Source organism: Bombina bombina, chromosome 9, assembly GCF_027579735.1.
Source record: "Bombina bombina isolate aBomBom1 chromosome 9, aBomBom1.pri, whole genome shotgun sequence".
NCBI lineage: Eukaryota > Metazoa > Chordata > Amphibia > Anura > Bombinatoridae > Bombina > Bombina bombina.
Window position 1 is genome coordinate 153292191 of NC_069507.1, and position 15276 is coordinate 153307466.

Below are 15276 nucleotides of genomic sequence, written 5' to 3' on the forward strand. Positions count from 1 at the left end.
GTCCAAATTGTACAGGAAACATTCCTTCCGAGAAGAAGGATTAGGACACAAGGAAGGAACAACAATCTCCTGATTAAGGTTCTTGTCTGAAACAACCTTAGGAAGAAAACCAAGTTTAGTACGTAAAACCACCTTATCCAAATGAAAAATAAGGTAAGGTGAATTATATAGTAATGCCGAAAGCTCAGACACTCTTCGAGCAGAAGAAATGGCAACAAGAAATAAAACTTTCCAAGATAACAACTTAATATCTATGGAATGCATAGGTTCAAACGGAACCCCTTGAAGAACTTTAAGAACTAAATTCACACTCCATGGAGGAGCAATTGGTTTAAACACAGGCCTGATTCTAATCAAAGCCTGACAAAAAGATTGAATATCTGGTACATCTGCCAGACGCTTGTGCAACAAAATAGATAAGGCAGAGATATGACCCTTTAGGGAACTCGCTGATAAACCCTTCTCCAAACCTTCTTGGAGAAAAGACAAAATCCTGGGAATCCTAACTCTACTCCATGAGTAGCCCTTGGAATCACACCAATAAAGATATTTGCGCCATATCTTATGGTAAATCTCCCTAGTTACAGGTTTACGCGCCTGACTTAAGGTCTCTATGACCAAATCAGAGAAACCCCGCTTGGATAAGATTAAGCGTTCAATCTCCAAGCAGTCAGTTGCAGAGAAAACTAGATTCGGGTGAAGGAAGGGTCCCTGAATGAGAAGGTCCTTCCTGAATGGAAGCTTCCAAGGTGGCAGGGATGACATGTCCACCAGATCGGTATACCAAATCCTGCGAGGCCACGCAGGAGCGATGAGGATCACTGATGCCTTCTCCTGTTTGATTCGAGCAATAACCCGGGGAAGAAGCGCAAACGGGGGGACTAGATATGCTAGGATGAAGGACCATTGAACTGCTAAGGCATCTATCAGCTCAGCCTGGGGGTCCCTGGACCTGGACCCGTATCTCGGAAGCTTGACATTCTGACGAGATACCATGAGATCCAACTCCAGCCGACCCCATTTGAAAATCAGGTTGGAGAATATTTCCGGATGGAGTTCCCACTCTCCTGGATGAAAAGTCTGCCTGCTCAGAAAATCCGCCTCCCAGTTGTCCACCCCTGGGATGTGGTTCGCTGACAGATGGCAAGAATGGACCTCCGCCCACTGGCTACTTCGGTCATCGCTAAGGAACTCCTTGTTCTTCCCTGATGATTGATGTAAGACACTGTCGTTATGTTGTCTGACTGGAACCTGATAAACTTTGCCAAGGCTAATTGAGGCCCGACCAGAAGAGCATTAAAGATCGCTCTCAGTTCCAGGATTTTTAAAGGAAGAGCAGACTCCGACTGAGTCCAAGTCCCTGAGCCATTAGAGAGCCCCAGACAGCTCCCCACCCTAACAGGCTGGCATCTGTTGTCACAATCACCCAAGACGGTCTGCGAAAGCAGGTTCCCTGGGAAAAATGATCCAGAGACAACCATCATTGAAGATAATCTCTTGTCTCCTGCTCCAGAGTTATCTGAGGAGATACATCTGCATAATCCCTGTTCCATTACTGTCTGTCAGAAAGATCTACATGGATAGAGAATCTACTATGGTTCCCAAGAAAATTATCCTTGTACTTGGAGTTAAGAAACTTTTTCCCAACTTTATCTTACACCCGTGAGTTCTTAGGAAGGTAACATTCTTGGAGCCGTGGCCAGACCGAAAGGCAGAGCCACGAACTGGAATTGCTTGTCCTGGAAGGCAAACTCTAGGAACTGGTGATGATCCCTGTAAATGGGAACATATAGATATGCGTCTTTTAAACCCACTGTTGACATAAATTGACCCTTTAGGATCAATGGGACAATGGAACGTATAGTTTCCATCACGAAGGATGGAACTCTGAGAAATTTGTTTAGACCCTTGAGATCTCAAAATTGGTCTGAAGGTTCCCTCCCTTTTGGGGACCACAAACAGGATGGAATAAAAAAATCCTGACCTTGTTCCTGTACTGGGGCGGGAACAATCACTCCCATGATAGAGAGGTCTTTTACACAATGTAAGAACGCTCCTGTCTTTATCTGGTCTACAGATAATCATGGACCCGGATCGGGGGCATACCCTTCATGCAGTCTTGGAATCAGCAGCAGGCTTCTTGGACTGTTTGGCCTTGTTCGAAGACTGGTTGGGTCTCCATGCAGGCTTGGATTGTTCCTGCGTAAAGGAGAAAAAGGAAGAATTGTCCTTGAAAATTTTGAAAGGAACGAAATTATTTTGCATTCCCTTTTGCTTGTTTCTCTTATCCTGAGGGAGTAGATGACCCTTGTCTCCCGATATATCAGAAAGAATTTCCGTCAAGCCAGGGCCAAATAAAGGTCTTCCCCTTGCAAGGAATCGCTAGAAGCTTAGACGACACGTCCACAGACCAAAGATTTAATCATAGGGCTCTTCGGCTAGGACAGAGAAACCTGAACTTTTAGCTGCCAGTTTGATGATTTGAAGAGAAGCGTCTGTAATTAAGGAATTAGCTAGCTTCAGAGCTGGTATCCTGACTTGGATCTCCTCCAAGGGAGGTTCGGTCCTGAGAGACTCAGATAGAGCATCAAACCAGTATGCTGCCGTACCCGTGACGGTAGCAAAGCATGCAGCAGGCTACAATAACAGACCCTGATGAACAAAATCTTTTTAAGTAGACCCTCTAACTTCTTATCCATAGGATCTTTGAAAGAACAACTGTCCTCTATAGGAATAGTAGTTCTCTTGGCTAAGGTGGAAACAGGCCCTTCCACTTTAGGAACAGTCTGCCAAGCCTCCTTGAAGGCATCAGCTATGGTAAACATCTTCTTAAAGATAGGAGAGAGAGAAAAGGGAATACCTGGTCTCTCCCATTCTTTAGTAACACTCTCCGAAGCTCGCTTTGGAACAGGAAATACGTCTGAGTAAGGAGTTTCGGAATATTTGTCCAGTTTACCAGACTATAAAGGGGCCACCACTACTGTGGAATCACAGTCGTCTAAGGTGACTAAAAACCTCCCTAAGCAACAGGCGGAGGTGTTCTAGCTTAAACCTAAAGGTTACAACCTCTGAGTTCATCAGAGGAAATAAACCTACGTTTGCCCTACAACATTTGAAAAGCAGACAGGGTATCAGAAATAGTTGAACACATAAGATAAGCTATGTCTTGTAATGAAATCCCTGAAGGGACTATAGTGGAAGCGCAGGGCACTGCTTGTGAGGGCGGTAAAATTTGGGACGTTTGTGGAGAAAGCTGCGGCATAAATTGACCTTCAACATTGTACTCCTGGACAACATCTGCCTTAGAGGAGACTGGCTGAGAAAATATCTTATCCCTAAAACTTAAAGTCCTTTGAATACATGAAGGACAGAAAGGGATTGGTGGTTCACATTAGCATCAAAATATAAAACACAGGTGACATCTTGAAAGTCTCCTTGTCCATGTTTATACGCAATTTATTAAACAAATAAAAATTATCAAATTTATTTGTGCAAAACACAATTTTAAAAGGTTATTTTAATTCTTGCTGAAAATGACAGCCTTGTTAATGTTCTCTTTATACAGATAAACATTAAAGCAAATAAAGATGACCAAATTTATATGTGCAAAACACTATAAAAAAACTTTACTTTCTCTTTAAATTTTAAACGGTTATTTTATTCTTGCTGAAAATGACAGTTTTGCTAAACTCAAATATCCTCTGCACTTCAGCACTCTGCTGAAGTGCTCCTATCTGACCAAAAATTGTCAAGGTCTACAACGGTCTTATTGAGTCTTTTCTTCACTCTGCCGTTATGATAACAAAAGAGGCAACTGATTACCAGAGAAAAAACCACTGTGTCTGCACTAGAAACGCATGAATTTTCCTCATGCAACTCTAGCACAGACCGGTCAATCCACTGAGCGCACTATCCCTAACTTGCGCTACGGAATGGCGCCACACCCAGAAGGGTGGCCTAAACGACCAAACATCAATTACTGTGAAACCACCGGAGCCATCTTTAATACAAATAAAATATGAGTGCCCTCGAAATTCAGTAAATATCTAACTTCCTCCAGCCCCAGTGCCCTGGTACAATACACTGCTCAGAGACCTTTCCATGTCCCCACATAAAGAACCTATTCTCTCAAAAAATGCCCTTTATGATGAAAAGTGTCCTTTTCCCCAGAAAACAGAATTTATGTTTACCTGATAAATTACTTTCTCCAACGGTGTGTCCGGTCCACGGCGTCATCCTTACTTGTGGGATATTCTCTTCCCCAACAGGAAATGGCAAAGAGCCCAGCAAAGCTGGTCACATGATCCCTCCTAGGCTCCGCCTACCCCAGTCATTCGACCGACGTTAAGGAGGAATATTTGCATAGGAGAAACCATATGGTACCGTGGTGACTGTAGTTAAAGAAAATAAATTATCAGACCTGATTAAAAAAAAAACCAGGGCGGGCCGTGGACCGGACACACCCTTGGAGAAAGTAATTTATAAGGTAAACATAAATTCTGTTTTCTCCAACATAGGTGTGTCCGGTCCACGGCGTCATCCTTACTTGTGGGAACCAATACCAAAGCTTTAGGACACGGATGAAGGGAGGGAGCAAATCAGGTCACCTAAATGGAAGGCACCACGGCTTGCAAAACCTTTCTCCCAAAAATAGCCTCAGAAGAAGCAAAAGTATCAAACTTGTAAAATTTGGTAAAAGTGTGCAGTGAAGACCAAGTCGCTGCCCTACATATCTGATCAACAGAAGCCTCGTTCTTGAAGGCCCATGTGGAAGCCACAGCCCTAGTGGAATGAGCTGTGATTCTTTCGGGAGGCTGCCGTCCGGCAGTCTCGTAAGCCAATCTGATGATGCTTTTAATCCAAAAAGAGAGAGAGGTAGAAGTTGCTTTTTGACCTCTCCTTTTACCAGAATAAACAACAAACAAGGAAGATGTTTGTCTAAAATCCTTTGTAGCATCTAAATAGAATTTTAGAGCGCGAACAACATCCAAATTGTGCAACAAACGTTCCTTCTTTGAAACTGGTTTCGGACACAGAGAAGGTACGATAATCTCCTGGTTAATGTTTTTGTTAGAAACAACTTTTGGAAGAAAACCAGGTTTAGTACGTAAAACCACCTTATCTGCATGGAACACCAGATAAGGAGGAGAACACTGCAGAGCAGATAATTCTGAAACTCTTCTAGCAGAAGAAATTGCAACTAAAAACAAAACTTTCCAAGATAATAACTTAATATCAACGGAATGCAAGGGTTCAAACGGAACCCCCTGAAGAACTGAAAGAACTAAATTGAGACTCCAAGGAGGAGTCAAAGGTTTGTAAACAGGCTTAATTCTAACCAGAGCCTGAACAAAGGCTTGAACATCTGGCACAGCGGCCAGCTTTTTGTGAAGTAACACAGACAAGGCAGAAATCTGTCCCTTCAGGGAACTTGCAGATAATCCTTTTTCCAATCCTTCTTGAAGGAAGGATAGAATCCTAGGAATCTTAACCTTGTCCCAAGGGAATCCTTTAGATTCACACCAACAGATATATTTTTTCCAAATTTTGTGGTAAATCTTTCTAGTTACAGGCTTTCTGGCCTGAACAAGAGTATCGATAACAGAATCTGAGAATCCTCGCTTCGATAAGATCAAGCGTTCAATCTCCAAGCAGTCAGCTGGAGTGAAACCAGATTCGGATGTTCGAACGGACCCTGAACAAGAAGGTCTCGTCTCAAAGGTAGCTTCCAAGGAGGAGCCGATGACATATTCACCAGATCTGCGTACCAAGTCCTGCGTGGCCACGCAGGAGCTATCAAGATCACCGACGCCCTCTCCTGATTGATCCTGGCTACCAGCCTGGGGATGAGAGGAAACGGCGGGAACACATAAGCTAGTTTGAAGGTCCAAGGTGCTACTAGTGCATCCACTAGAGCCGCCTTGGGATCCCTGGATCTGGACCCGTAGCAAGGAACTTTGAAGTTCTGACGAGAGGCCATCAGATCCATGTCTGGAATGCCCCACAGCTGAGTGACTTGGGCAAAGATTTCCGGATGGAGTTCCCACTCCCCCGGATGCAATGTCTGACGACTCAGAAAATCCGCTTCCCAATTTTCCACTCCTGGGATGTGGATAGCAGACAGGTGGCAGGAGTGAGACTCCGCCCATAGAATGATTTTGGTCACTTCTTCCATCGCCAGGGAACTCCTTGTTCCCCCCTGATGGTTGATGTACGCAACAGTTGTCATGTTGTCTGATTGAAACCGTATGAACTTGGCCCTCGCTAGCTGAGGCCAAGCCTTGAGAGCATTGAATATCGCTCTCAGTTCCAGAATATTTATCGGTAGAAGAGATTCTTCCCGAGACCAAAGACCCTGAGCTTTCAGGGATCCCCAGACCGCGCCCCAGCCCATCAGACTGGCGTCGGTCGTGACAATGACCCACTCTGGTCTGCGGAATGTCATCCCTCGTGACAGGTTGTCCAGAGACAGCCACCAACGGAGTGAGTCTCTGGTCCTCTGATTTACTTGTATCTTCGGAGACAAGTCTGTATAGTCCCCATTCCACTGACTGAGCATGCACAGTTGTAATGGTCTTAGATGAATGCGTGCAAAAGGAACTATGTCCATTGCCGCTACCATCAACCCGATCACTTCCATGCACTGAGCTATGGAAGGAAGAGGAACGGAATGGAGTATCCGACAAGAGTCTAGAAGTTTTGTTTTTCTGGCCTCTGTCAGAAAAATCCTCATTTCTAAGGAGTCTATTATTGTTCCCAAGAAGGGAACCCTTGTTGACGGAGATAGAGAACTCTTTTCCACGTTCACTTTCCATCCGTGAGATCTGAGAAAGGCCAGGACAATGTCCGTGTGAGCCTTTGCTTGAGGAAGGGACGACGCTTGAATCAGAATGTCGTCCAAGTAAGGTACTACAGCAATGCCCCTTGGTCTTAGCACAGCTAGAAGGGACCCTAGTACCTTTGTGAAAATCCTTGGAGCAGTGGCTAATCCGAAAGGAAGCGCCACGAACTGGTAATGTTTGTCCAGGAATGCGAACCTCAGGAACCGATGATGTTCCTTGTGGATAGGAATATGTAGATACGCATCCTTTAAATCCACCGTGGTCATGAATTGACCTTCCTGGATGGAAGGAAGAATAGTTTGAATGGTTTCCATCTTGAACGATGGAACCTTGAGAAACTTGTTTAAGATCTTGAGATCTAAGATTGGTCTGAACGTTCCCTCTTTTTTGGGAACTATAAACAGATTGGAGTAGAACCCCATCCCTTGTTCTCTTAATGGAACGGGATGAATCACTCCCATTTTTAACAGGTCTTCTACACAATGTAAGAATGCCTGTCTTTTTATGTGGTCTGAAGACAACTGAGACCTGTGGAACCTCCCCCTTGGGGGAAGTCCCTTGAATTCCAGAAGATAACCTTGGGAGACTATTTCTAGCGCCCAAGGATCCAGAACATCTCTTGCCCAAGCCTGAGCGAAGAGAGAGAGTCTGCCCCCCACCAGATCCGGTCCCGGATCGGGGGCCAACATTTCATGCTGTCTTGGTAGCAGTGGCAGGTTTCTTGGCCTGCTTTCCCTTGTTCCAGCCTTGCATTGGTCTCCAAGCTGGCTTGGCTTGAGAAGTATTACCCTCTTGCTTAGAGGACGTAGCACTTTGGGCTGGTCCGTTTCTACGAAAGGGACGAAAATTAGGTTTATTTTTTGCCTTGAAAGGCCGATCCTGAGGAAGGGCGTGGCCCTTACCCCCAGTGATATCCGAGATAATCTCTTTCAAGTCAGGGCCAAACAGCGTTTTCCCCTTGAAAGGAATGTTAAGTAGCTTGTTCTTGGAAGACGCATCAGCCGACCAAGATTTCAACCAAAGCGCTCTGCGCGCCACAAGAGCAAACCCAGAATTCTTAGCCGCTAACCTAGCCAATTGCAAAGTGGCGTCTAGGGTGAAAGAATTAGCCAATTTGAGAGCATTGATTCTGTCCATAATCTCCTCATAAGGAGGAGAATCACTGTCGACCGCCTTTATCAGCTCATCGAACCAGAAACATGCGGCTGTAGCGACAGGGACAATGCATGAAATTGGTTGTAGAAGGTAACCCTGCTGAACAAACATCTTTTTAAGCAAACCTTCTAATTTTTTATCCATAGGATCTTTGAAAGCACAACTATCCTCTATGGGTATAGTGGTGCGTTTGTTTAAAGTGGAAACCGCTCCCTCGACCTTGGGGACTGTCTGCCATAAGTCCTTTCTGGGGTCGACCATAGGAAACAATTTTTTAAATATGGGGGGAGGGACGAAAGGAATACCGGGCCTTTCCCATTCTTTATTAACAATGTCCGCCACCCGCTTGGGTATAGGAAAAGCTTCTGGGAGCCCCGGCACCTCTAGGAACTTGTCCATTTTACATAGTTTCTCTGGGATGACCAACTTGTCACAATCATCCAGAGTGGATAATACCTCCTTAAGCAGAATGCGGAGATGTTCCAACTTAAATTTAAATGCAATCACATCAGGTTCAGCTTGTTGAGAAATGTTCCCTGAATCAGTAATTTCTCCCTCAGACAAAACCTCCCTGGCCCCATCAGACTGAGTTAGGGGCCCTTCAGAAATATTAATATCAGCGTCGTCATGCTCTTCAGTATCTAAAACAGAGCAGTCGCGCTTACGCTGATAAGTGTTCATTTTGGCTAAAATGTTTTTGACAGAATTATCCATTACAGCCGTTAATTGTTGCATAGTAAGGAGTATTGGCGCGCTAGATGTACTAGGGGCCTCCTGAGTGGGCAAGACTCGTGTAGACGAAGGAGGGACTGATGCAGTACCATGCTTACTCCCCTCACTTGAGGAATCATCTTGGGCATCATTGTCATTGTCACATAAATCACATTTATTTAAATGAATAGGAATTCTGGCTTCCCCACATTCAGAACACAGTCTATCTGGTAGTTCAGACATGTTAAACAGGCATAAACTTGATAACAAGTACAAAAAACGTTTTAAAATAAAACCGTTACTGTCACTTTAAATTTTAAACTGAACACACTTTATTACTGCAAATGCGAAAAAACATGAAGGAATTGTTCAAAATTTACCAAATTTTCACCACAGTGTCTTAAAGCCTTAAAAGTATTGCACACCAAATTTGGAAGCTTTAACCCTTAAAATAACGGAACCGGAGCCGTTTTGAACTTTAACCCCTTTACAGTCCCTGGTATCTGCTTTGCTGAGACCCAACCAAGCCCCAAGGGGAATACGATACCAAATGACGCCTTCAGAAAGTCTTTTCTAAGTATCAGAGCTCCTCTCACATGCGACTGCATGCCATGCCTCTCAAAAACAAGTGCGCAACACCGGCGCGAAAATGAGGCTCTGCCTATGCTTTGGGAAAGCCCCTAAAGAATAAGGTGTCTAAAACAGTGCCTGCCGATATTATTATATCAAAATACCCAGATAAAATGATTCCTCAAGGCTAAATATGTGTTAATAATCAATCGATTTAGCCCAAAAAAAGTCTACAGTCTTAATAAGGCCTTTTTGAAGCCCTTATTTACAATCGTAATAAACATGGCTTACCGGATCCCAGAGGGAAAATGACAGCTTCCAGCATTACATCGTCTTGTTAGAATGTGTCATACCTCAAGCAGCAAGAGACTGCTCACTGTTCCCCCAACTGAAGTTAATTGCTCTCAACAGTCCTGTGTGGAACAGCCATGGATTTTAGTGACGGTTGCTAAAATCATTTTCCTCATACAAACAGAAATCTTCATCTCTTTTCTGTTTCTGAGTAAATAGTACATACCAGCACTATTTCAAAATAACAAACTCTTGATTGAATAATAAAAACTACAGTTAAACACTAAAAAACTCTAAGCCATCTCCGTGGAGATGTTGCCTGTACAACGGCAAAGAGAATGACTGGGGTAGGCGGAGCCTAGGAGGGATCATGTGACCAGCTTTGCTGGGCTCTTTGCCATTTCCTGTTGGGGAAGAGAATATCCCACAAGTAAGGATGACGCCGTGGACCGGACACACCTATGTTGGAGAAATTAAAGGTAGCACTTACCTTGACTTCTGCCTGGCAGTAAGGCAGCTCTCAGGCTTGAGAGGTCCTCTCCCTCACATCGACCTGAGGATATCAAAAATGCTGACTCAATGCATCTCTCAGACAAAAGGATAAGGGCAGCAAGTAAATCATGGGAGGCGCAGTGAGAATTATGTCCCACAAGTTCCCATTGCTCTAAAGCCACCAAAAGCTCTACTGTAGAGACTGATATGGACTACGGCTACACCCTAGAACAAAGCAGCACACTCTGGTACTACTTTTAAAATAATAAACTCTTGATAGAAGAATCTTTTCTAACTCCTCACTTTACCTCTTCCTATCACTAACGTATGCAAAGAGAATGACTGGAGTGGGAGGGAAGGGATGAGCTATATATACAGCTCTGCTGTGGTGCTCTTTGCCTTCTCCTGCTGACCAGGAGGTGAATATCCCACAAGTAAGGATGAAATCCGTGGACTCATCGTGTCTTTAAAAAGAAATTATCTAGCTCATAAGAATGGTTGGCTGGCTCCCAAGTTTTATTTAAATTTGTCAATCCCTGACTTACCATAGATAAGAGTGAAAATTGATACACAATATGTATAGCACAATAAAAATATGCAAGTATTATTTATGAGTGCTAAATAAAAAAAGTTATAGCAACATACCATCTTGATGGGTGTGATAATGTGGGGGGATCGGCTTTTGCAATCTTTAACAATACTCGCATAGGGTTTAGCTCGTGGTGAGGGGGTTCAATTTGAGCCATCTCTATTAAAGTAACGCCAAGGGACCAAACATCAGCTTTAAAATCATAGGGTTTGTCCTTAGAAGTCTCGCACATTACCACTTCTGGAGCCATCCTAGGGTATCCAAAAAAAAAAAAAAAAGATAAATTAAAGGGGACAGAAACACCAAAAATGTTATTGTTTTAAAAGATAGACAACCCCTTTATTTACCATTCCCCAGTTAAGCATAACCAACACTTTTATATTAATATACTTTTTACGTCTGTAATTTTACCTTGTATCTACGCTTCTGCAGACTGCCTCCTTATCTCAGATCTTTTGACATACATTTCAGGCAAGTATTGCTGACTCAAATAACTCCACGGGAGTGAGCACAATGTTAATTATATATGGCACACCTGAACTAACGCCCTCTATCTGTGAATAACTGTCAAATGCATTCAGATAAGTGGCGGCCTTCAAGGGCTTAGAAATTAGCATATGAGCCTACCTAGGTTTAGCTTTCAACTAAGAATACCAAGAGCACAAAGCAAATTTGATGACATGCCCTATCTGAATCATGAAAGTTTAATTTGGACTTTACTGTCCCTTTAATAATACCAACATTTAAAAAAAAAAAATCGTATTATTTCTATATTTATATCATCATTTTCTAATTTAAATTGCTTGCTATTTTTCCATTACTATGTTTTTTTTAAATAACATATTGAAACCATAAAAACATAATTTATAAATATTTGATTTAGTTTATTTGCCCTTAAAGGCATAGAAAAGTCAAAATTAAACTTGCATGATTGAGATAGAGCATGTCATTTTAAAACATTTTTAAATTCACTTCTACGTTTTAACTGTTCTATTGGTATGCTTTGTTGAAATTAATATGTACATATACTACTCTACTGGTAGCTAGCTGGTGATTGGTGGCTAGTGCTGCGGAATCTGTTGGCGCTCTACAAATAACCGATAATAATATTAATAAGCTGTATGCCTTTTGTCATTGGTTCCCCAGATGTTTTAAGCTAGCTCCCAGTAGTGTATTGCTGTTCTGGAGCTGACTTTAACTATAAGTGTAATAGTGTACCATTGGATAAACACACATTTATATACAAGCAATTGTGCAATAATAAAAAAGCTCTAATATATTTTCCCATTCATCTTTTTTTTTATCTGTAATAAACTACATAAATCTATACAAAAAATCTTACTTCCAGGGGAGCTAAACAGACTCTTAAAGGCTATCTTAACATCCCATGGCACCAGCAAGCATGTATTTTAAAGACTCACAAAACCCAGATTTTTTTTCATTCGTGATTCAGAAAGAGCATGCAATTTTAATCAGATTTCTAATTTACTCCTATTATAATTTTTTCTTTGTTCTCTTGCTATCTTTATTTGAAAAAAGCAGGAATGTAAGCTTAGCAGCCAGACCATTTTTGGTTCAGCACCTGTATAGCGCTTGCCGATTGGTGGCAACATTTAGCCACCAATCAGCAAGCGCTACTCAAGTGATGAACTAAAAATGGACCTGTTACTACGTTTACATTCTTGCTTTTTAAATGAAGATACCAAGAGAACAAAGAAAAATTGATAAAAGGAGTAAATGTGAAATTTGATTAAAATTGCATGCTCTTTCTGAATCATAAAAGAAAGAAAATTGGGTTTTGTTTCCCTTTAACAAACACACACCTACTGCCCATGTAGACTGTATGCAGTCCAGCGAGTGGGCATTACAACAACTGTACTGCCCAAAAGTGCAAAAGTTAAAAAGAGGATTACTGTTGAGGGTTCATTGCATCAGCTGGCACCAAGCACCAGACACATGAAATTGAAACTTGGAAACAAAAACAGTTTACAAAGTAAGTGATTGCCCACATTAGGAAAGGATTTCAAGCAAGCTGCCAGCGGAGAAAATGGCAACAAAAGTAAAACATATGCAGAGAGGGACCCTAGTTTTGTCCACCTTATAGCTGGACAGAACGAGGAGGAGGAGGAGGTGATGCTTAATAGTTACCTTTATACAGGTAACCAGGGGAGTGGTCAGTTCTGTCTACACCCCTTGGAGGAGGGGTTCTCACTGGTAAGTATTACCAGAGAGGGCCAAGATATTTAGATTTAAGAAAACAATTTGCTAAAATACCTTACCAATAAGGAGTACCGATAAAGGAGTCTCTTCTTTGTATCGTTTTTGTATTTTTAGCAGATACCCCGAAATCCGCTAGAAAAGACAAACATCAGAAGATTTGTTTTCAAATAAAAGGACCAGTAAATACAGTGGATTTGCATAATCAACAAAAGTATGATAAAAAGACAATGTAATAGCACTTAGTCTTAAAGGGACATTAATACTCATATGCTCAATCTCTTGAAACTGATGCAGTATAACTGTAAAATGCTGACAGGAAAATATCACCTGAGCATCTCTATGTAAAAAAGGAAGATATTTTACCTCACAACTTCCTCAGCTCAGCAGAGTAAGTTCTGTGTAAAAAGTTAAGGCTGTGACACACTGCAAGCGGAGCGGCGCGCAGCGTGTAGATGCGGCTGTGTGCGCTCATTGTGTGCTGCCTTTTCATCTCTGAACATTCTGCTGCGTCAGGTCGCGTAGCTGAGCGCTCAGAGATGAAATAATTGAACTTCAGAAGCGATGCGGAGCAGCTGCTTCGCCTCGCACCGCATCGCTTGCAGTGTGTCACAACCTTTATACTCAACTGCAGCTCAGCTGCAGGTTAAAAAAAAATAATGAAGAAATGAACAGCAGCCAATCAGCATCAACCGTGCTGAGGTCATGAACTCTTTTACTGCGATCTCATGAGATTTGACTTAACTCTCATGAGATTTCATTGCAAACTTACTTAATCTGAATAGGGAAAAAAGATGAGTGTGCACGTAAGCTCGCTCCTTCCGCTGTCCCAGGACAGACATACTGGGGCGCGATCCGATATCGATCGCAGTTTGCGGCGCAAGCGAGGGAACCGGCGTCGCCCGCAGTTTCAGCTCGCAACTCGAGCCATCCCATATAAGTCGCCGTCAGATGCTAACGTGCCGTAAGTCTGACAAACCAGCGATGTCCAGAAATCTGCGTAAGTACAAATTTCTGGCGTCGCCAGTGACTTGCGCCACGTTAGAATCTGCCGGCACCTATAAAACCTGACTAAAGTCTAAAACACCCGCACTGTCTAACACGCCTCCCTAACATAGCCCGCACTGTCTAACACGCCTCCCTAACATAGCCCGCACTGTCTAACACGCCTCCCTAACATAGCCCGCACTGTCTAACACGCCTCCCTAACATAGCCCGCACTGTCTAACCCTCTATCCGCTATCCCCCCTCACTAGCCTAACAATAAAAATGCTATTAACCCCTAAACCGCCGCTCCTTTACCCCGCCGCAACCTAATAAAATTATTAACCCCTAAACCGCCGCTCCCGTACCCCGCCGCCAGCTATATTATATCTATAACCCCCTAAAGTGAGCCCCTAACACCGCCGCCATCTATATTAAAATTATTAACCCCTAATGTAAGCCCCTTACACCGCCGCCATCTCTATTAAAATGATTAACCCCTAATTTAATCTACCTACCCCGCCGCCAGCTATATTATCTATATTAACCCTAAGTATATTATAGTTAATATAGGTATTACATTATATATATTAACTATATTAACCCTAATTATATTAGGGTTAATATAGTTAATATAGTTACTATAGTATTTATATTAACTATATTAACTCTATCTAACCCTAACTAAATTTATATTAAATTAATCTAATTCATTTATAAACTAAAATGTTCCTATTTAAATCTAAATACTTACCTATAAAATAAACCCTAAGATAGCTACAATATAATTAATAATTACATTGTAGCTATGTTAGGGTTAATATTTATTTTACAGGTAAATTGTTAATTATTTTAACTAGGTATAATAGCTATTAAATAGTTATTAACTATTTAATATCTACCTAGTTAAAATAATTACCCAATTACCTGTAAAATAAATCCTAACCTAAGTTACAAATACACCTACACTATCAATACATTTAATAAACTACTAACATCTATCTAAAAATACAATTAAATTAACTAAACTAAATTACAAAAAAAAACAAACACTAAATTACAAAAAATAAAAAAAAGATTACAAGATTTTTAAGCTAATTACACCTATTCTAAGCCCCCTAATAAAATAATAAACCCCCAAAATAAAAAAAATTCCCTGCCCTATTCTAAATTAAACAAATTTCAAAGCTCTTTACCTTACCAGCCCTTAAAAGGGCCTTTTGTGGGGCATGCCCCAAAGAATTCAGCTCTTTTGCATTCAACAAATACAATCCCCCCCCCCCCCATTACAACCCACCACCCACATACCCCTATTCTAAACCCACCCAAACCCCTCTTAAAAAAGCCTAACACTACCCCCCTGAAGATCTCCCTACCTTGTCTTCACCACACCGGGCCGAACTCCTGATCCGATCCGGGCGATGT

The 15276-nt window shown here is 42.1% G+C and overlaps 1 protein-coding gene across 3 annotated transcripts in view; it reads right to left on the reverse strand.

Moving 5' to 3' along the window:
* Positions 1-15276, reverse strand: part of SLK (STE20 like kinase) — a 325767-nt gene that overhangs the window by 176184 nt on the left and 134307 nt on the right. For all 3 annotated transcript variants that reach the window (XM_053692434.1, XM_053692433.1, XM_053692432.1), the window contains exons 5-6: positions 12930-13002; positions 10707-10901 (exon numbers count right to left, since the gene is read on the reverse strand). In XM_053692434.1, the coding sequence (XP_053548409.1) occupies positions 10707-10901; positions 12930-13002 (268 nt within the window). The remainder of the gene's footprint in view (positions 1-10706; positions 10902-12929; positions 13003-15276) is intronic.